We start from the raw sequence: 23,672 nt of genomic DNA, 5'->3' as shown, positions 1-23,672 counted from the left end.
ATTCAGTGTGTCCTCTACATTGAAGGTACTGCGCACTCATCTTCAAGTTGAAAGATGAGAGTGATTTCCCTTTAACATTATTAATAGGGAGATCAACTAATGAGAGTGGATTGATTTGGAATTTGCCTATGACACTCACTTATTTTTCTGTTACCGTTGGTGTCCATATGTGGCTTTGCAACAGAACACTGTCCGGAGTTTGCGGGCATTGATGCGCAGGTATCTAAATTACCATTACCATGTCAGTAAATGCCCAACAGAGCACAATGACATCTCGTAAATCAGGGGATTCAATCATTTGCAATGACTAGGCTATGATTAATCCTTCCAGTCATAAGCAAAGCCCAAGTCGTGCACATGATTCTTGAAATAATGAAAATAATCAAAGAATTGTCATACTAATGTACATTTCCAAAATCGTGTCGTTCAGTAGTCACATTTATGACTAAAATTAAAAAGAGAAGACGATTTACAACAAACTATCATTATACTTCTGTTTTTAGTCACAAAGATGGCTAGGAGTTGAAATCTGTATGTATCCTAAGGCTAAATCTAGGCTACATTCGCCTATGTATTAACTGGCTCTGAGAAGAGAAAACGAAAACATTTACAATGGTTTTAATACGGATTAATTCCGTTGTTTCTATGTCATGTGCTCACTCACGTGTAGGCCGACTGCCAATGAAACCGAGCCTGCCCCATGTTCCTCTCGGAGTGAGTTGTTGAGTAAAAAACTCAGTGTGAACACTGTTCGGCGCTCGAGTGCCATGTCACTGCTGCTCACACCGCCACCGCGCTCAGATCCAGTCGAGCTCTCTCATCGCAAAAGCATCTCCTCTTTACCGAAGCGCGTTGACACCAACGATGTTCAAGTAGGCTACCCTCAAAAGCGCAGCCGCTCTACTGTATTCCCCGGAAGAAAGGATGCGGAAAGGATGACACAAGACAGAGCAGCTCTGTAGTAGCCTTCTGCACAGCAATTTCAATCGGATTTAGTGAAATCCTCAACCAATTAACAGTCTTTACCAGAGCTCTGTTGTAATCTGCTTCTCAACACACCCCTTCGTTCCAATCAGGTTTCACAGGTTTATTATTCACCCTGCAGCGAGGACAGACACTCTGGACAGGACAGAGCTGAGCTGAGGAGTTTGGAGCTGCCCTAAACTGAGACAAATGACACATTTCATTCAGCCTTGCTCTAAAGTGGTTTGTTTCCTCTACGGTTGAATTTGAAAGGACATTCTTAGTTGTATCTTCCACCTTCTACACAGCAGGAAATGGTGCATATGACAACTGTATTTATACAGTAACCTAATAATAGTTTGAGGATATCACTTTTCGAATGCCAGCTCCGCCATGAACAAAAATGGTAAGTAACCTACCACTTATTGTTACACTGTGTAATACTGTTGGTTACACCTTTGTAAACAAGGTGAGAGAGGTTTTGAACCGTTATTCTGTTCAAGGAAACTTAACTTGCTAAACCTCCCTCTATTTAGTTGACTGATTTTGCAGTATTTACTGTGGCAATTAATGCCTTACTACTGTATAGGGCTCAGTTGTGCTATAGCCTAGTGAGGGGTAGTGGTGGGGGTATGTAATTTTATTGTATTGGTAATGCTCATTACAAAAACACCTGCACACATTCTAAATGACCCTCACATGCTTGACCCTCACAGTCTACTACAACATAACCCCCCCCCTCTCTAACACACATGCATACACATAATTGTTTATTTCAATATTTCACATAATTAATACTCAGGTTGTATTGTCTCAAAGTGCTGCTGTGTGCTGGACCACGGGGTGTAACCTGCCCCACTATCTGTTCCTTAGAGATGTCTCTAAGGCCCAGGAATCTCCGATTCAAACTCTGCAAGCATTATAATACGTTTGTTTAGTGTTATTACGATACCAGAATTTTTTACTTTGATACCGAAACGATACTAAACACCAAAACCAATACTCGATACAGAAATGATACCACAGCAACAAAAAAAAAAGCGTATTGGCTCAAATCTCAGAATTATTTTATTAAACATTGAACAATGTCATGAACCGGCTCAAAGCAAACATTGTTATTCCCTAAAGTAAACTAAATACAATTAACAATGGATGTGTGTAGTCAGTAATCAGTAGTGTATGTGAGTGGTTACGTGCATAAATGTGATAATGAGGGGTGTTGAAAGGTGCCAACACAAACAACCAAAAACCGCCACAAAAATGCCACAACCAAAATATGTGTCTGCATGGAGAGAATCTTCTCAATGAATGGGGAAGAGGTGCATTTATCCTCGTGTGTCCCATTTCACTGACGACCCTCCCGGCTCCGCCCACCGACATCCTGTTAAGGAAAACAGGAGTAAAGAGAAAGAATTCGGCATGACAGAGTGGGAGGGTCGTCACAACAATATGTTGATAACTGGTACAACTAAAATAGCAAATAGAACAGTTAAAAACCATATTAAATAACAGGAGAATATCTTCAATTTCCCATATGCAAAACCATATCTGAGACTCACCGCATACAATCATATTTTACAATTACATCTAAACTGTTTTCAAATGGAATTTGATACATATCAGGGTTAATTTGCTAATCTATCTGTGTAATATTGGTTCAAATGACATTATGATTCATTATTCATTACTGCTAAGTCATTTATAGTATTAAATGAATAGCTTAGTTCCAAATTGACATTATTTTTTATTTTTATTTTTTAATTTCACCTTTATTTAACCAGGTAGGCTAGTTGAGAATAAGTTCTCATTTGCAACTGCGACCTGGCCAAGATAAAGCAAAGCAGTTCGACACATACAACAACACAGAGATACACATGGAATAAACAAACATGCAGTCAATAATACAGTAGAAAAATATATATACAGCATGTGCAAATGAGGTAGGATAAGAGAGGTAAGGCAATAAATAGGCCATGATGGCAAAGTAATTACAATATAGCAATTAAACACTGGAATGGTAGGATGTGCAGAAGATGAATGTGCAAGTTGAGATACTGGGGTGCAAAGGAGCAAGATAAATAAATAAATAAGTACAGTATGGGGATGAGGTAGATTGGATGGGCTGTTTACAGATGAGCTATGTACAGGCCCAGTGATCTGTGAGCTGCTCTGACAGCTGGTGCTTAAAGCTAGTGAGAGAGGTAAGAGTCTCCAGCTTCAATTAGCTTCACTTTGTAATAGTCTACACACTAAGTTTGCCAATCGTTTCTTCAACCTCAGAAGGCTGAAGAAGGGTGCTGCTCATTCTGTGGGTAAGCGAATGCTCCTACCGCTGTCCCTGCCAAGAATATTTGACTGGTGTTTTGGCTGTTTATCGTACTGGTACATGTGTGATCAAGTGTGTGTTGCTTGTGTGTGTTTGCCATTTCACTGGCGGAGCTTGTTTTCAGGAGACGGGTTGTGGGTTTTGTTTGCGAACTCGTTTTAGCTCATAACTAGCATGTAGCATGGCAAATACTAGACAGAAAAATGCGGCAAAGCTCAATGAGGAACACATCAAGCACTACTGTACACTCCATGAACTACTCAATGAACAAAAATAGTTTTATAAAGATGAAATAGATCTTCAGGAAAATAGTCCTTCCTGCAAATCTTTCTGGATTATACCAACAAAAGGGTTGATGAGCTGTATAAGGATGTAATGGGATTTAAACACAGTTTGGAATTTATGCAGTCGGAGGTGGAGGAGTTAAAGGTTACGAATGTCACCAGCCAGACTGCATTCAAAACCATGTCTGAGGATTTCACAATTTTCCAAGCAACACTTGGCATTCTTCCAAGGGAGACTACCTTGGAAACCAATTTAGGCACAATAACATTTTAATCAATGGAATTGAGGACGTAAAGACTGAAACTTGGCATGACACAGAAGTCAAGGCCAAGAAACTCCTGGCAGATCAACTCATACTGGACCCTAAAATCATTGAGATGGAGAGGAGAGGGCGCACAGGAATATCACTTTCTTCCCCGATGGACAGCCCAAATCTATAATGGTGAAACTGCTCAGGTTCAAAGACAAGGAGGAGATTCTCAGGAGAGCCAATTGCCTGAAGGGAACCAACATATTCATCAATGAAGACTTCTCTGAAAAGTTACACCTCAAAAGAAAGGAACTACTGCCACGATTAATTGAAGATAAAAAAGGCAACATCACATCCCTGAAGTATGATCAGCTGGTTGTTCACCCCCCCCCCCTCAAAAAAAATAGAAGTATGCCTATGGCAAGTGACTCTGCTATTGTCAACTGATTTGACATACACACACACACAACCACACACGTACACGTGTACACACACACACACACACACCATTTACATGTTTTCTATTTTAATAGTATTAACCCCCCTTCTTCGGCAGACAAATATCTTTTTAGATTTTTCACAGCTTTTCTTCTACATATACATACATGGTACATGTATCTAAAGCAATCACATTACAATAATACATTACCAAACATAATGTCACGCCTTGGTCATAGTGTTTTGTGTTTTCGTTATATATTTGGTCAGGCCAGGGTGTGACATGGGTTTAAATGTTGTGTTTCGTATTGGGGTTTTGTAGGCATTGGGATTGCGGCTGAGTAGGGGTTTGGCTGCCTGAGGCGGTTCTCAATCAGAGTCAGGTGATTCTCGTTGACTCTGATTAGGAACCATATTTAGGTAGCCGGGGTTTCACTGTGTATTTCGTGGGTGATTGTTCCTGTCTCTGTGTAGTGTTCACCAGATAGGCTGTAATTAGGTTTTCACGTTCCGTTTGTTGTTTTGTTTATTTACAAGTTATTTCATGTATCGCGATCATTCATTAAAGAACATGAGTAACCACCACGCTGCATTTTGGTCCGACTCTCTTTTGACAAACGAACGCCGTTACACATAATCTCTTTAATACCACCTCTCAGCCTATCCCACCTATCACCATAGACCACCCTCGTTTGGTTTGTGTGTCATATATTTTTCAATTGTGCTGGGAAGTTTTACATATACACTACCGTTCAAAGGTTTGGGGTCACTTAGACATTTCCTTGCTTTTGAAAGAAAAGCTCATTTTTTGTCCATTAAAATAACATCTAATTGATCAGAAATACAGTATAGACATTGTTAATGTTGTAAATTACTATTGTAGCTGGAAACAACAGATTTTTAGTGGAATATCTACATAGGCGTAGAGGCCCATTATCAGCAACCATCACTCCTGTGTTCCAATGGCACGTTGTGTTAGCTAATCCAAGTTTATAATTTTAAAAGGCTAATTGATCATTAGAAAACACTTTTGCAATAATGTTAGCACAGCTGAAAACTGTTGTTCAGATTAAAGAAGCAATAAAACTGGCCTTCTTTAGACTAGTTGAGTATCTGGAGCATCAGCATTTGTGGACTCGATTACAGGCTCAAAACGGCCAGAAACAAATCACTTTCTTCTGAAACTTGTCAGTCTGTTCTCGTTCTGAGAAATGAAGGCTATTCCATGTGAGAAATGGCCAAGAAACTGAAGATCTTGTTCAACGCTGTGTACTACTCTCTTCACAGAACAGTGCAAACTGATTCTAACCAGAATAGAAAGAGGAGTTGGAAGCCCCGGTGCACAACTGAGCAAGAGGACAAGCACATTAGAGTGTCTAGTTTGAGAAACAGACGCCTCACAAGTCCTCAACTAGCAGCTTCATTAAATAGTACCTGCAAAATACCAGTCTCAACGTCAACAGTGAAGAGGCGAGTCCGGGATGCTGGCCTTTTAGGCAGAGTGGCAAAGCAAAAGCCCTATCTCAGACTGGCCAATTAAAAGAAAAGATTAAGATAGGTAAAATAACACAGACACTGGACAGAGGAAGATTGGAAAAAAGTGTTATGGACAGACAAATCTAAGTTTGAGGTGTTCGGATCACAAAGAAGAAGATTCGTGAGACACAGAAAAGATGAAAGATGCTGGAGGAGTGCTTGATGCCATCTGTCAAGCATGGTAGAGGCAATGTGATGGTCTGGTGGTGCTTTGCTTGCTGGTGGTAAAGTGGGAGATTTGTGCAGGGTAAAAGGGATCTTGAAGAAGAAAGGCTATCACTCCATTTTGCAACACCATGGACGACGCTTAATTGGAGCCAATTTTCTCCTACAACAGGACAATGACCCAAAGCACAGCTCCAAACTACACAATAACTATTTAGTGAGGAAGCAGTTAGCTGGTATTCTGTCTATAATGGAGTGGCCAGCACAGTCACTGGATCTCAACCCAATTGAGCTGTTGTGGGAGCAGCTTGATCGTATGGTTTGTAAGAAGTGCCCATCAAGCCAATCCAACTTTTGGGTGGTGTTTCAGGAACCATGGAGTGAAATCTCTTCAGATTACCTCAACCAATTGACAACTAGAATGCTAAAGTTTGAAGGGCACAATTATTTAAATAAAAAATAATTACTTATTATCTTGACTATATTTCCTATTAATTTTGCAACTCATTTCATGTATGTTTTCATGGAAAACAAGGACATTTCTAAGTGACTCCAATCTTTTGAACGGAAGGGTATTTTGAATCGTTCTAATCGTATCGTCTCCACAGATTGTGAGCTAAAGATGAAAACCTTTCCTACGAGTATTATTATATTATTTATTAACAGACGATGGCTTTCCAGATCGCTCAACACTGCTATTTGTAAGGTTAATTTGCAGTGCATGTTGTGATTTCTAAAGCATTCTTGAACCGGTGACCAGAAACAAGCTACATAGGGGCAATACCAGAATAAATTATCTAGTGATTTTGTCTCTTTGCAGAAAAATCTACAGAGATTAGATTGTTGTATGCCCCATATATATGTAGCATTATGTTGGTGGAAAGAATTTTGTATAATAATTTAAATTGAAAAATTCAAAGTGTTGAAACAAGTGTTGTTTTTTGTGCCAGGTCATAAACCATGTGCCATGGAATCAGTACATCGAAATTCTCTTCCCATTTATTTTGCAACCTGTATGGCGTAGCTGTCAACATTTTTGCCAATTCCTTTCAGCCTATTTGTATCTTTAATATATGGCAGGCAAACAAGTTCCCTACCTTCTCCCTTTTCCACTTGCCTCCTCCATTTTTGTGCTAATGCTGCAATAAGTTGGTTGTAAGTTTTGATTGAGCTTACATTCACATACATTTTCGATAGCTGCATATGTGACATAACTCCACTGTTTCTATCCATAATACCATTAATTAATATTAAGATTTGTATTTATTTTATTCATCACTATATTTGAGTTTAACCATAACATTTGTTGTAATATTTGTTCTATCTTTTCTGGAAGGATAAAACTGAAATTGTAACAGCTTTGTATGGCTTGTTTAAGAAAGGGCGATACTTTTTCATGGTCAATTAGTCAGAAATGATCATTTTGTATTATGTATAGAAGGCAAAAATGAAATTTGCAACAAAGTATGAGTCTTTCTTAATAATTGTAACATGTATGCTGGGAGTTGGGAAGCAAGTTCAGGGAGTGTATTTAATAAATAATTGAACACAGAATAATATAAGAAACACGGGTATCGTACAGACATGAACAGAAACAATAATGCCTGGGGAGGGAACCAAATGGAGTGGCAGATATAGGGAAGGTAATCAGGAAGGGGATGAAGTCGACGTGTAACGATGGTGACAGGTGTGTGTAATAATGAATAAATTAGGTATCTTTGATTTTGTCTGGCTTAGCGTTCCAAATAACTCATATGATTTAAAAAAACGAGTCGTTTGGAGTAGGCAGTGCCATTAGTAAGTAAGTAAACTGTGAAAGGAGTTAATCAATGTGATTTTCCATAAACAAGTATTTACCTCTCCATGGTTGCGGAATCTTATCTATTTTTGCAAAACTCTATCGAAATTGATTGTGGTATGTTTTTTCAGATGTGAATACCATGTATGTCTACTTCACCATCTGCCAATGTGATTGGTAAACTACAAGGTAGTGTAAACACTGTGTATTTAGCGATCTAATACGTAATATGGTACACTTGTCATAATTAGGTTTATGTCCAGAGAGGCTACAGAAATGATCAAGATCTTCAGTGAGACTCTGCGGGTATCCAGATTGCGGACTTAAATAAAACATCAGTCATCGGCAACATGAGTCATCGGCAACATGAGTCATCGGCAACATGAGTCATCGGCATCATTGACACTATTGTTTTTATCCCCTGGATTTCTAACTAAGACAACAACAACAACAAAAACTTTTTTCTGCACAACATAGGTACAGCTGATCCCCTTATTGTATGGGACACGTTAAAATTTACTTTCAGAGGCCATTCATTCATTCAATCTCCCACCATAATAAAATATTAATTTGTTGCTTGTGAGCTCAATAGATCATTATATATATATATATATATATAATAATATTCGAAGAAGTGTGAATCATCAATATTTGGCCCATATAGATTAATTAGCCAGATCGGTTTTTGGTCCAATAGCATATTTTAAAGAATCCATCTTCATTGAGGATCTGTTTGTACAGTTTGCACAATCGGATCAAATGTTTTAGTAATTAGTATAATCACCCCTTTTGAGTTTCTTTGCCCATGACAAAATATATTTCTCCTCCAAGTCCTTTTTCCACCCAACCTCATCTATATTTCTAGAGTGAGTTTCCTGTAAACAATAGATATTATATTATCTTAGCCAGGGAAAAATTGATTTAAAAAAAATTATATGCTAAGCCATTTCAATTGTAACTGGCTATACTTGTTTCCCTACTTACCATAATAAAGTTTCAATTATACTTACCAAAACCAATGTTTGTAAACATACCATTAAAAAGCACCATGATTTTTAAGTGTTCATATAGCTGTACCATAATATTTGCACTGTTAAGCATACTCTAGCTGCAACTTTGTAAACCTTCAATTGTCCTTATATTCCACCCACTAAAACCTCCCCCATATCTAGCTCTGTTGTCACCAGTGGCGAGTTTAGCATGTAAATCTTGCTGGGGTAAAAAAGAAAAGTGGGATGCAACACAACACTAAACAATACATTAATTGCACTATACCACTGATATACCTGGCTATCAGCGGAGCCTTGTCTGGCAGCGAAACAGTTCATTCAGGGTGCGGCAGGTAGCCTAGTGGTTAGAGCGTTAGGCCAGTACCCGAAAGGTTGCTGGATCTAATCCCTGAACTAACAAGGTAAAAATATGTTGTTCTGGCCCTGAAAAATGCAGGTTACCTACTCTTCCCAGGAGGATGTCATTGTAAATACGAACTTGTTCTTAACTGACTTGCCTAGTTAAATTCAGCCTTTCAAAAAAAATATAGCTAATTTGGCTGACTTGCTTAAACAAATGTGGTTTCTACTGACAATTGAGATGTACAAACTATGGCATAAAGGGACGACAAGCGGATAAGAGGCTATCCATAATTTTGATTAAGACATTAGAGGGAGCTAGGACGGACATAGTTATTATAACTATTTGTTCAGCAACAGAATTCAGAACATGGACTGTTATTACAGTGTTCCCCCTGTACACCAATTCAGAACAGCAGGATAAATAAAGGGGGTATAAAAGCAGACAATGAAAGCTCTTACAATATGCAATGGTTACATTTCTCAAAACAGGTTATAGGCTACATGTGCACCACTAAGTCAGAACAGTAGGTGAAATTAAGAGGTGAAAATAGATCAAATTATTAGGGTGAGGCACATGGGCTACTAACAGCTTACTACACAACATACACTTAGTATTACTTTCTTTGTTACTGTATACATATCTCACTGGCATATTACATAATTTATGCAGCAGCATACAATATCTTTTTGGACTCACCTTGTTGTGCTGTGCTCACTTGAACAGATTTACAATTCCGAGTTGGATGAAAGTTCACTGCGTATTTTCCCAGTCGTAGCTCGTTTTTTCACGATTTCCCAGGTGTCTTAAACTCACTAAAGCTGGATTTTGCAGTTACGAGTTAACAGTTGTTTTGAGCGTGGCACAAATCATGCTTCATTGACAGCATGACCAATGTTAAATGTTTATGATTTTTATCTTGGAAAAGAGACCCTTAGTCTTAGACTTGGAACCACACAGCCACTCCACTGAATAGCAGGCTAGTGATTGCTTTGGAATGCTTGTAGTTAGCCACTGATTCCTTTGTTAGCCACTCATTGTTGAATTTGCAATTTCCAACTTGTTGTGTAATGTTTATGTCCAATGGCCGATGAGCACCGATACGTTTTATCTATAATTTCTCTTCATATGACAAGGATTAATAAGGATTTGCCAGTAGATTGTCAACTTGATTCATGATGATGACTGCTGGCTAAGATTTTGAAAGTATGATGTTGACGTGATCAGTCCAATCAAAGTTACTGTACATATAACGTGATTTGACGTACTTTTATCTGTGGCCGATGACCTTGAGCCTTCTTGGATGGGCACTTCTAATGTAACTCTATGGCAGCACCCAAGGGGCTTGACTTTTCAAGCTCTACCCTTAGACTTGGCGGTGATGTGGTGTCCCCATGAGTGACAGAACACTGAGCCAATCAAGGCGCAACGCTCTGTATTTTCTGCTGGCTTGGCTTGCCTCACCACCTCAGAAAGCACTTAGCTAGGCTGAAACACCTGCATTGTGGAGCTGCCTTACTCAAGAAAACACAAAAGAGACAGTGTTTGTATGTGGCTTTGCAAACTGCTTGTTTGCAAACTGATATTTGACACGTATTAATGCCAAAATAACATGCAAAACAGGCAAGCCCAAATAAAATGTACTTATTTTGCTAAAAATGTGAGTCGCCACTGGTTGTCACTAAGACTATCAGACCATCTCCCTGACCCGATGTGGAGTCTGCTTACTAGACTTTTCTCACATCTTTCAATTCTGTATTACACCGCCACTTTCCCCTAGTCAAACATGTAAGAGAGCAGCAGATGGCTTCTGGAAACCTTGATTTACAACCGGTCTAAAGAAATTTAAAAAAATTGTGTAATAAGTTTCTTACAAATTCCTCTGCCCTGAATTCTGAAAAGAACAAATTTGCTCACCTACTTCGAATATCCCCCAAAATATATTTTTCAATATAAAGTCAACTTTGAAAATCAATCAACATAACAAAAATGTATTGTTGGAAATAAGACCTATATTGATCCTCATGTTATTTCATGTGAATTTAATTTAATGTGGGTTCCTCTCTGTCAAAGAAAATAGAGAAAACTGATGGAAATCCCCTGGATTACATTAAGGGATATTTTCCTTCTCTGTATCAGTTTGATCCTCTTGATGGATGGAGGTAATTGGTAACTTAAAGATTTCAGAAGCAGGTCATGATGAGATTGGTGCCTCTTTGGGGAAATCAATGTCTTCCTCGAATACTAAGCCTCTAACATACTGTATATCCTCACCAAATCAATGCAAACTGGTATTGTTCCCAAATATTAGAAAATTGTCAAAGTTATCCCCCTCTATAAATCTGTGGATCACAGATCTTTTACAAAGTATCGCCCAATATCTGTACTACCATGTTTTTCTAAAATCCTAGAAAAATTGGTGTATAAGAGAATGTTGAAACATTTAAATTGACATTGTTTTCTATATGAGCACCAACATGTATTTTTGTAAAAACTACTCCACAGACATGGCTCTTTTGCAACTTGTGAATTAAGTCTTTTACAATCCTGAACAACAATGAATATGCTCTTGGCATATTTTTAGATGTATCCAAAGTGTTTGACATGGTTGATCATGAAATATTATTTTCTAAATTGCGTCATTACGGCTTTCGTGATTATGCAGATAATTGTGTAACGTCGTTCGTCTGTTGTATGAAGAGAGTCAGACCGAAATGCAGCGTGTAGGTTATTCATGACTTTAATGAAGGAATTGCGGTACATGAAATAACTGAAATACGAAAACAACAAACGGAACGTGAAACCTATTACAGCCTATCTGGTAACTACAACACAGAGACAGGAACAAACACCCACAAAATACAACGCGAACTCAGGCTACCTAAATACGGTTCCCAATCAGAGACAACGACAAGCACCTGACTCCGATTGAGAATCGCCCCAGGCAGCCAAGCCTAACTAGACACACCCCTAATCATACACAATCCCAATTACTACAAACCCCAATACGAAACACAACATATAAACCCATGTCACACCCTGGCTTACCCAAACATATACCAAAAACACAAAATACAATGACCGAGGCGTGACAAATTGGCTATATAGTTATGTTTATGCAGGGGCCAAGATATCCTGTGATGTGCCACAGGGTTCGATAATTGTACCTTTATTATTCCTAATCTATATCAATGACCTTGCTACTCTGTCCTCTACCGTACTCCCGATTGTTTTTGCTGATGATACCAATTTCATTTTATCGCATAAGAATTTAGATTCACTAATTAATGAAGCCAACTCAAGCATGGTCAAATTTTCTGAATGGTTCCAGATGATTAAAACATCAAATTTTATTGTATTCACTAGTAAGAATAAGAAGTATTGTTAAAAAAAATAAGTAATTTAAAAGCCAGAATCTCAGTTGGTGGGAATGAAATGGAACAAGTCACATCAACTAGATTCCTCAGAGTTCTAATTGATGAAAAGTTATCCTGGAAAGGTCATATTCAATTTTTCTGTAGCAAGGTAATGACATCTGTTGGTATCATCAAAATATTAGTGGTTTGGTTCATCAGGCTTGCTTCCTAACTCTATACTTTAGATTAATTGGCCCATGTCTCATTTACTGTAATCTGGGTTGGTACATATGCCTCCTACCTACATAAATTACAAATCATACAAAATACAATTGCAAGACTAGCCACCTCCTCTAATTACCTGTCTCCATCTGCACCTTTGTTTAAGAAACGTAATATCTTGTCTATTTACAACATTCATGTTTGTCAATTATGCTCTTTCCATCTACAGATATTCATACCTCCCTGACAGTTTACCCAAACCCTTCAATGGATTCTTCCAGGTCAATTCTGACATCTATCTACATAACACAAGACATTGCGATAACCTTCACCCTCCCCACTGCCCCACCTCACATAGTCAATTCTCAATCAGATATAGAGGTACCATACTCTAGAATTCTTATCTTCACATTGCCAAAAATCATCATCCCTCAATAACTTCAAGCGAAGACTGGGGGTCAGCCTGATGAACCAAACTACTCAGTAATCTCCTCCATATAGCCTAACTCTCTCTCTCACACACACACACTAATCTTTTTATGTGATTACTGATCAATTCATTTATATATATTTATAATTAGTCGTTTTACTTATGTTTCAACAATCCTTTTTTTGTACTTATATTGTATATTGTGAGCGTACCAAGTAATTAGGCGTCACTCTAAAGCGGGAAGGTGGAATAAACGAGTCAGGAGTAGGTTTTTCTGATTGAACACGGTTCTCTGAGGGTATTTTGTCAACAAAAACATTAACATAATCAATGAAAAATCTTCCAAGGAAAAAATACACATCTTCTTCACCAGATGAAACAAGAACACAATATGATAATCTTTAAACTACAACAAACATAAATCACGGGTTTGTCACCGTCTTCGTGGTTCTTTCAGCACAGCTTCTCTCTCTCGGTGGCCATCTTCCAGAGATAGTTTCCCCACTCTAATTGAGGGCCCACTTGATGGCTAAGGCCTCTTTCTCTACGGTCGCATACCTCTGTTCCCGATCGCTGAGTTTCCTACTAATGAAGAGAATCGGCTTCTCTGCTTCACCCTCACCCTGAGCTAGTACGGCCCCGAGCCCTGTATCCGAGGCGTCGACCTGCACAATGAACTCTTGTGAGAAGTCCGGAGCCTGTAGAACGGGATCAGAACACAGGCCATCTTTTAACAATTGAAAGGCCTCTTCCGCCTCGTCTTTCCACTCTACCTGGTTTGGCAGGTTTTTCCTGATGAGGTTTGTGAGGGGGTTGGCAATGGTTGCATATCCCGGGATAAACGGCGATAATATCCTGTTATCCCTAAGAAGGCCTGAACGTCTCGCTTGGTCCGGGGTCGAGGCCAGTCACGAATTGCCCTGGTCTTCTCTGCCTGCGGGCGTATTTTCCCATTCCCCACGGTATACCCCAGGTATTCCGCTTCGAACAGGCCCAGGCAGCATTTATTTGGATTGGCTGTCAACCCTGTGGCTTCCAAACTCACGAGCACCGCCCGTAATCGCAGGAGGTGACTATCCCAGTCCTCGCTGTGGATGACCACATCGTCTATGTACGCCGCTGCATACTCTTGATGGGGCCGTAGAATGGCATCCATGAGGTGTTGGAAGGTTGCAGCGGCTCTGTGCAGTCCGAAGGGCATCCTCACATACTGGAAAAGCCCCTCTGGGGTGGCGAAGGCAGTCTTTGGGCGATCCTCCGGAGCCACCGGCACTTGCCAATATCCCTTCGTCAAATCCAGGGTAGTGATGAACTTGGCCTTTCCTAAGCGCTCCAAGAGTTCATCCACGCAGGGCATGGGGTATGCATCGAATGTAGAAATGGCATTCACGCCCCTAAAGTCGTTGCAGAGTCTCATACTACCATCGGCTTTGGGGACCAGGACTATGGGACTGGACCACTCGCTCGTCGAGGGCTCGATCACGCCCATCCTCAACATCTCCCTCACCTCTTTCTTAGCGATGACTCGGCGAGCCTCAGGAATCCTGTAAGGGCGGATATGCACTTTCTTGCCGGGTTCAGTGTGGATATGGTGGAACAGGACATCTGTTTGTCCTGGGAATGGAGAGAATATTCGACCAAAGTTCATAATCAGCTTGTCTAGCTGTCTTGACTGCTCCGGTAGGAGAGTTTGGCCACGGCGCACCTGTGGTAGAGCCTCTTTTTTTTCTTTGCCCTCCAGGGCCATCAAAGCCACCTCCTCCTCTCGTCCATGGTACGTCTTCAGCAGGTTTATGTGATAGAGTTGGACCTTCTTCCTCCTGTCAGGTTGCTTGATGAGGTAATTGACCGGTGAGACCCTTTTCATTACCTCGTAGGGCCCCCTCTACTGCGCCAGCAAGCGATGTTCGGCCGTGGGCACAAGCACCATCACTTTCTCTCCCACGGTGAACTCACGGGGGGGGTCGCAGATTTATCATAGGCCCGGCCTTGGGTCCTTTGGGCCTTCTCCATATGCTCCTTGACTATGGGCCACACTGCTGACAGGCGGTCTCTCATCAGGGTAACGTGTTCTATTGTGGATCGAAAGGGGCATGGTTGGGTCTCCCAGGTCTCCTTGGCTAAGTCGAGGATTCCTCGACAGGGTCTGCCATAGAGCAATTCAAACGGAGAGAATCCAGTGGATGCCTGAGGTACTTCTCGCAGGGCAAACATTAAGTGTGGGAGAAGCATGTCCCAGTTTTTCCCGTCTCGGGACACCACTCTTCTCAACATGCTTTTAATTGTTTTGTTCAAGCGTTCACACAACCCATCCGTTTGAGGGTGGAATATGCTTGTACGTATCTGTTGAACCTGATATAACCGACACAAGTCCTTCATCAACCGGAACATGAACGGGGTTCCTTGATCGGTTAAGATCGTCTTGGGAAGGCCCACACGAGAGAACATCAGGAATAACTCCTTGGCAATTCCCTTTGACGACATGTTACGCAGGGGTATGGCCTCCGGGAACTTGGTAGCATAATCTATAACCACTAGGATGTACTCGTGTCCTCTGGCGGATTTTGGGAGGGGTCCTACGAGGTCCATAGCTATGCGTTCAAAGGGAGTCTCTATGATGGGGAGAGGAATCAAAGGGTTACGTAGGTGTGGCCGTGGGGCTGTACGTTGACATTGATCACACGTCTTACAATACCTGGCCACATCTCGGGTGACACGGGGCCAATAGAATCTCTGCATGATTCTGTCAATAGTCTTGTCTCGTGCCAGGTGTCCTCCTAGGACGTGGGAATGGGCTAACTGTAGAACTGTATCCCTGTATGGTCTAGGCACCATTAGTAATTCCTGGTTTCCCCCCTTCGTCGTACGACCCAGTATAAGAGACCCCGCCTGATTGCATAGTAAGGAAGAGGGGGCTCACCTGATCCGTCGACGTTCCTCCCGTCGATCACCTTCACCTTCCTCATGGCCTCCCTTAGGTCTGGGTCTCTATGCTGCGAGGTGCCGAACTGTCCCTTTAATTCCTGGGGCAGGTCAACCTCAGTAGAGGGATGTGGAGGTTGTTCCACATCCCCATCAGGGGAGACCGAGGAGAATCCCTTCCAGGTTCCCTCCTCGGATGGAGCTTCAAATATATCCCTTAGTGCCTGGTTGCTCCTTCCTTCCTGCGTTGTGTATAACCCTTCACAGGTGTCTTCATCGGTGGTTTCCTGGAATATCTGTCGTAAACGTTGGGTCGCTATTTCTTCCTCTGCAGTAGAGGACGAGGACGTGGCTACGTCTCCTTGTAGTACCACTACCTCGGGTTTGGAGATTCTCTTCTTTCCTGTCCCCCTTCTTCCCGTGCATAACGTCATCTGCCGAAGCTCCTTATATAGGGGACAGTCTCTCCCGATCAATAATGGCACCTTCAGCTGGGGCACTTTCCCTGCCCTGACTGTACACCTTCCTTTTGGAGTGAGAATAGGCAGATTCACAGTGGGGTAATAGTGGGTGTCTCCATGGATACAGGATACGGCTACATTGTCTGGTAGCAGTGTTGCGGAGGTCTATCTCTGCTAACCAACAGTGTTGATCCTGCCCCCTCAAAACGGGATGTGTGGGGGTAGGCAGTGACGACTCCGTGACCATGGGCTCATCCTTCCTAGGACATTGTGGGGCATAATGGTTGGGAGACTGACACTTATAACACCGACCCGGCTGTGTGGTGGCTGACTTCTCCCACCGCCGGGGGGGGCTTGGACGTTTCGGTGGCGGGCGCGCCGGGGTGAGTCGTGGTACGGGATTGGAAGACTCCTTCCGTTCCTCCTTGTCACTTTTTAACAGCTCCCCTGTAGACCGATATGTTTCCACCGCCTGGGCTATGTCGTCGGCTGACAACGGGTTGGCTTGCCCCACAACCCTTTTTAAGTCACTGGGTAATTCTCTCAATATCTTGTCCACTACGAGAGTCTCTATCACGTCCTACTCCTTTTCCAGGTTCTAGCCACTGTTTCGTCAGTCGTATTAAGGCGAAGATCTGGGCACGGACGGGTTGATCAGCTGTATAGGTCCATTGATGGAACTTTACAGCCCTATCTCTGGCAGTCAGCTGGTACCGGGACAGGATCTCAGTTTAGTCGCCCATAGTCCGCAGCTTCGCGGGAATCCAGGTCAAAATAGGCTTCCTGAGCCACCCCGGTCAAAAGAGGAGCTAATGCGCTAGCCCATTCTGTGGGCGGCCACTCTTCCAAGGTGGCCGTCCTTTCGAAGGTCATGAGGAAGGCCTCAATATCATCCTCCTTGGAGAGACGAGGTAAGATGGCGTGAGCAGCCGCTCTTGGCCTAACTCTAGGTTCTTCTCGTCGACTCAGCTGTTGTTGCAGGAGTTCTATGGTTGTCTGCTGTGCCGTGATCAATTGTTGTAGTAGGGCGTTATCCATCGTTCTTGAATGGTTCCTCCAGGTCTTCTGGAAGAATATTAATTTACTCACTTATCCTTGTGTCACTCGTCCACCTAATGCCCGCATCCTCCACCAATGTGAGCGTACCAAGTAATTAGGCGTCACTCTAAAGCGGGAAGGTGGAATAAACGAGTCAGGAGTAGGTTTTTCTGATTGAACACGGATCTCTATTGAGGGTATTTTGTCAACAAAAACATTAACATAATCAATGAAAAATCTTCCAAGGAAAAAATACACATCTTCTTCTCCAGATGAAACAAGAACACAATAGGATAATCTTTAAACTACAACAAACATAAATCACGGGTTTGTCACCGTCTTCGTGGTTCTTTCAGCACAGCTTCTCTCTCTCGGTGGCCATCTTCCAGAGATAGTTTCCCCACTCTCTGCTGGTTCCATTCTCTCTTTTATAGGGGAAGGAGAGTATCTCATTAGTACCGTCAGCTGTGCTTAATTGACTCTGGTTACCTTGTCTCCCATGCTTTGTTGGGCTACTATCCATGAGCCCAGCCTGCCCTCTAGTGGTCCTTCCACAATATCGTTTTTTTGTGGTGTGGTTTTCTTATAACCCTTGGCCTTCCAACCACATCTATCTGTATTGTTGTATATCACTTGTTTTCTGAGGCGCAAAAAAAATAAAACAAATGAAAAAATTATAGAAATTCGGCTTGGCAAAAGAGACCCTCACAAACTTCTACAGATGCACAATTGAGAGCATTCTGTCGGACTGTATCACTGCCTTGTACGGCAATTGCATCTATAGATCCTACTGCAGGGCACTCCAGAGGGTAGTGCGGTCAGCCCAACGCATCACTGGGGGATGACCTGACCTCCAGAACATCCACAGCACCCCAGGGTCACAGGAAGGCCAAGAAGATCATCAAGGACCTCAGACAACCGAGCCAAGGCCTGTTCACCTCGCTTCTATCTAAAAGGCACACATCACTTGGGGATGACCTGACCTCCAGAACATCTACAGCACCCTGCAGTCACAGGAAGGCCAAGACGATCATCAAGGACCTCAGCCAAACGAGCCAAGGCATGTTCACCCCGCTACTATCTAAAAGGCACACATCACTGGGGGATGACCTGACCTCCAGAACATCTACAGCACCCCGGAGTCACAGGAAGGCCAAGAAGATCAAGGACCTCACCCAACCGAGCCAAGGCCTGTTCACCCCGCTACTATCTAAAAGTCCGAGAGTACAGGTGCATCAAAGCTGGGACCAAGAGTGAGAAACAGCTTTTATCTCCAGGCCATCAGACTGTTAAGCAGTCACCACTAGCCTTAGTAAATGTTCTAGCTATCTACCACCTGGTTCTCTACCCTGAACCTTAGAGACTGCTGCCCTATGTACAGTACATAGTCATTGAATACTGGTCACTTTAATAATGTTTACATACAGAACACACAAAAATCCATATTGGGCTTTACAATCATTTACAAAAAGAAATCTATTTCAAATGACAAAACATAAAATGACAGTAAGTATTTTTAAAAAAAAATTGCAGTGTTTTGTATATTTATATACATGATATGTATATATATATTTATAGTCTGGTCTCTGACATTGCTTGTTCAGATATTTCTTAATTTCTACATTTTTTTGGATGATGTATGTTGTGTTTTTGTATTTTTTATTGCTAGGCATAACTGCACTGTTGGAGATCGAAACACACGCATTTCGCTGCACCTGCGATAACATCTGTAAATCTGTGTACATAAGCAACCAATACAATTTGATTTGATTTGACACAGGCAATGAAATACAATAAATTCTACACAGCATACTAACATTCCCAGGGTGCATTTAAACTCCCTGTTGCAATGCTCCACCCAGGGCTGCTGTCTGGCTACTTTTACCAAGCCCAGAAAAACGCAAATTAGTCTCAATATAATAGCCAAGTTATAAGTGCATTTCACATTACTTTTGGGTTTAATCATATTATAATGCTCACATGAATGTCATGTTGAATATACACTACATGTACATAGCCTAAGGTATGTGGATACCCCTTCAAATGAGTGGATTCGGCTATTTCAACCACGCCCGTTGCTGACAGGTGTATAAAATTGAGCACACAGCCATGCAATCTCCATAGACAAACAGCCGTAGAATGGCCAGTACTGAAGTGCTCGGTGACTTTCAACTTGGCACCCGTCATAGGTCGGTTCAGCGTGGCACATTTCAACAAGTCCGTTCGTTAAATTTCTGCCCTGCTAGTGCTGCCCCAGTCAACTGTAAGTGCTGTTATTGTGAAGTGGAAACGTCTAGCAGCAACAACGTCTCAGCTGCGAGGTAGTAGGCTACACAAACTCACATAATGGGACCGCAGAGCGCTGAAATGTGTAGCGCATAAAAAAATCGCCTGTCCTCAGTTGCTACACTCTCAACCGAGTTCCAAACTGCCTCTTCAAGCAGTGTCAGCACAAGAACTGTTCGTCGGGAGCTTCAGGAAATGGGTTTCCATTGCAGAGCAGCCGCACACAAGCCTACGATCACCATACGCAATGCCAAGCGTCGGCCGGAGTGATGAATCATGCTTCACCATTTGGCAGTCCGACGGATGAATCTGGTTTTGGCGGATGTCAGGAGAATCTTAACGCTACAGCATACAATGACATTCTAGACTATTCTGTGCTTCCAACTTTGTGGCAACAGTTTGGGGAAGGCCCTTTCCTGTTTCAGCATGACAATGCTCTGTGCACAAAGCAAGTTCCATACAGAAATTTGTTGAGATCGGTGTGGAAGAACTTGACTGGCATGCACAGTGCCCTGACCTCAACCCCTATGGGATGAATAGGAAAGCCGACTGAGATTAATTGGAATTGGAACGCTGACTGCGAGCCAGGCCTAATCGCCCAACATCAGTGCCCAATGCTCTTGTGGTTAAATGGAAGCAAGTCCGGGTAGCAATGTTCCAACATCTAATGGAAATCCTTCCCAGAAAAGTGGAGGCTGTTATAGCAGCATATTAATGCCCATGATTTTGGAATATGATGTTCGACAGGCAGATGTCCACATACATGCAATGCCTGTAATCAAATCCACAAATGCTGATGCTCCAGATACTCAACTAGTCAAAAGAAGGCCAGTTTTAATTGCTTCTTTAATCAGAACAACATAATTGCAAAAGGGTTTTCATATCAATTAGCCTTTTAAAATGATAAACTTGGATTAACTAACACAACATGCCATTGGAACACAGGAGTGATGTTTGCTGATAATGGGCCTCTGTGCGCCTATGTAGATATTCAATTAAATATCAGCCGTTTCCAGCTACAATAATCATTTACAACATTAACAATGTCTACACTGTATTTCTGATCAATTAGATGTTATTTTAATGGACAAAAATGTGCTTTTCTTTCAAAGACAAAGATTTGTAAGTGACCCCAAACTTTTGAAAGATAGTGTATATATATATATATATATATATATATATATATATATATATATATATATATATATATATATATATATATATATAGTTGAAGTTGGAAGTTTACTTAGGATGGAGTCATTAAAACTAGTTTATCAACCACTCCACAAATGTATTGTTAACAGTCTATAGTTTAAGCAAGTCAGTTAGGGCATATATTTTGTGCATGACACATGTAATGTTTCCAACAATTGTTTACAGACAGATTATTTCACTTATAATTCACTGTATCACAATTCCAGTGGGTCAGAAGTTCACATACACTAAGTTGACTGTGCCTTTAAACAGCTTGGGAAATTCCAGAAAATTATGTCATGGCTTTAGAAGCTTCTAATAGGCTAATTGACATAATTTGAGTCAATTGGAGGTGTACCTGTGGATGTATTTCAAAGCCTACTGTAATGGCATATTTCCTCCTCTTCGTCTGAAGAGTAGTAAGGATCGGACCATGATGCGGTGTGGTAAGTGTTCATGACGATTTTAATAAGAAAAGCACCGAACACTATGAAATACAAAAACGAATATGTGAAATAACCAAACCGAAACAGTACCGTGTGGCGACAAACACTCACACGGAAACAAACACCCACAAACCAACAGTGAAACCCAGGCTACCTAAATATGGTTCTCAATCAGGGACAACGAAAAACAGCTGCCTCTGATTGAGAACCATATCAGGCCAAACACAGAAATAGAAAAAACATTGAAACATAAACATAGACTGCCCACCCCAACTCACGCCCTGACCATACTAAATAAAGACTAAACAAAGGAAATAAAGGTCAGAATGTGACACTTACCTTCAAACTCAGTGCCTCTTTGATTGACATCATGGGAAAATCAAAAGAAATTAGCCAAGACCTCAGGAAAAAAAATTGTAGACCTTCACAAGTCTGGTTCATCCTTGGGAGCAATTTCCAAATGCCTGAAGGTACCACTATCATCTGTAAAAACAATAGTATGCAAGTATAAACACCATGGGAACAGGCAGCCGTCATACCGCTCAGGAAGGAGACGCGTTCTGTCTCCTAGAGATGAACGTACTATGGTGCGAAAAGTACAAATCAATCCCAGAACAACAGCAAAGGACCTTGTGAAGATGCTGGAGGAAACAAGGTACAAAAGTATCTGTATCCACACTAAAATGAGTCCTATATCGACATAACCTGGAATGTCGCTCAGCAAGGAAGAAGCCACGGCTCTAAAACCGCCATAAAAAAGCCAAACTACGGTTTGCAACTGCACATGGGGACAAAGATCGTATTTTTTGGAGAAATGTCCTCTGGTCTGATTAAACAAAAATAAAACTGTTTGGCCATAATGACTAAGTTAAAGCTTGGTCGCAAATGGGTCTTCCAAATGGACAATGACTCCGAGCATACTTCCAACATGGTTGAAAAATGGCTTAAGGACAAGAAAGTCAAGGTATTGGAATGGTCATCACAAAGCCCTGACCTCAATCCTATGGAAATTTGTGGGCAGATGTGAAAAAGCGTGTGCGAGCAAGGAGGCAAACAAACCTGACTCAGTTACACCAGCTCTGTCAGGAGGAATGGGACACAATTCACCCAACCTATTGTGGGAAGCTTGTGGAAGGCTACCCAAAATGTTTGACCCAAGTTAAACAATTTAAAGGCAATGCTACCAAATACTAATTAAGTGTGTGTAATAATTCCCTCTTAAAATAAAGTGGTGATCCTAACTGATAAAAGACAGGGAATTTTTACTGGTATTAAATTTGAGGAATTGTGAAAAACTGAGTTAAAATGTATTTGCCAAGGTGTATGTAAACTTTCAACTTCAACTGTATATATATATATATATATATATATATATATATATATATATATATACACTACCAGTCATCACTATCTTCATGTAGTATTGAAAAAACTATTAAACAAATCAAAATATATTTTATTATTTTTCACACTCTTGGCATTCCCTCAACCAGCTTAATGAGGTAGTCGCCTGCATTGCATTTCAATTAACAGGTGTGCCTTGTTAAAAGTTAATTTGTGGAATTAATTTCCTTCTTATTGCGTTTGAGACCATCAGTTTTGTTGTGACAAGGTGGGGGTGGTATACAGAAGATAGCCCTATTTGGTAAAAGACCAAGTCCATATTATGGCAAGAACAGCTCAAATAAGCAAAGAGAAATGACAGCCCATCATTTCTTTAAGACATGAAGGTCAGTCAATACGGAACATTTCAAGAACTTTGAAAGTTTCTTCAAGTGCAGTCTCAAAAACTATCAAGCGTTATGATGAAACTGGCTCTCATGAGGATCGCCACATGAAAGGGAGACGCAGAAGATAAGTTCATTGCAGAGGATAAGTTCATTAGAGTTACTAGCCTCAGAAATTGCAGCCCAAATAAATGCTTCACAGAGTTGAAGTGACATACCCATCTCAGCATCATAGTCGAATTGCTGCAAAGTGACACTGCAGCCACACATGAGGGTTTGAGCAACACTGCTGCTGCCTAGTGCTGGCCTGGACACAGACCAAATCAGCTTTAGCCAGATGGTGTAGGCTAGGCTCTCTGTTGATGCTCTTTTTCATAGAGTCCTGACTCCTTTTCCAATGATCTTTATATTGAGAAAACACTGAGAAGTACCACGTTAACAGCATTTCTTAGACATTACTATTTGCGTAAGTACTGTAT

At 41.3% G+C, this 23,672-nt stretch overlaps 1 protein-coding gene across 7 annotated transcripts in view; it reads left to right on the top strand.

The window, feature by feature from the left end:
• Nucleotides 1-760: 760 nt before the first annotated feature.
• The window catches only part of LOC123999693 (actin-binding LIM protein 3-like), a 156,112-nt gene continuing 133,200 nt past the window's right edge, over nucleotides 761-23,672 (top strand). For all 7 annotated transcript variants that reach the window (XM_046305682.1, XM_046305688.1, XM_046305687.1 and 4 more), the window contains exon 1: nucleotides 761-1,369. In XM_046305682.1, coding sequence (XP_046161638.1) covers nucleotides 1,357-1,369 — 13 coding nt within the window. In that variant the 5' untranslated portion in view covers nucleotides 761-1,356. The remainder of the gene's footprint in view (nucleotides 1,370-23,672) is intronic.

Source organism: Oncorhynchus gorbuscha, linkage group LG16, assembly GCF_021184085.1.
Source record: "Oncorhynchus gorbuscha isolate QuinsamMale2020 ecotype Even-year linkage group LG16, OgorEven_v1.0, whole genome shotgun sequence".
NCBI lineage: Eukaryota > Metazoa > Chordata > Actinopteri > Salmoniformes > Salmonidae > Oncorhynchus > Oncorhynchus gorbuscha.
Note: the sequence above shows the minus strand (reverse complement) of the source record. Positions and strands in the feature narration are given on the sequence as shown.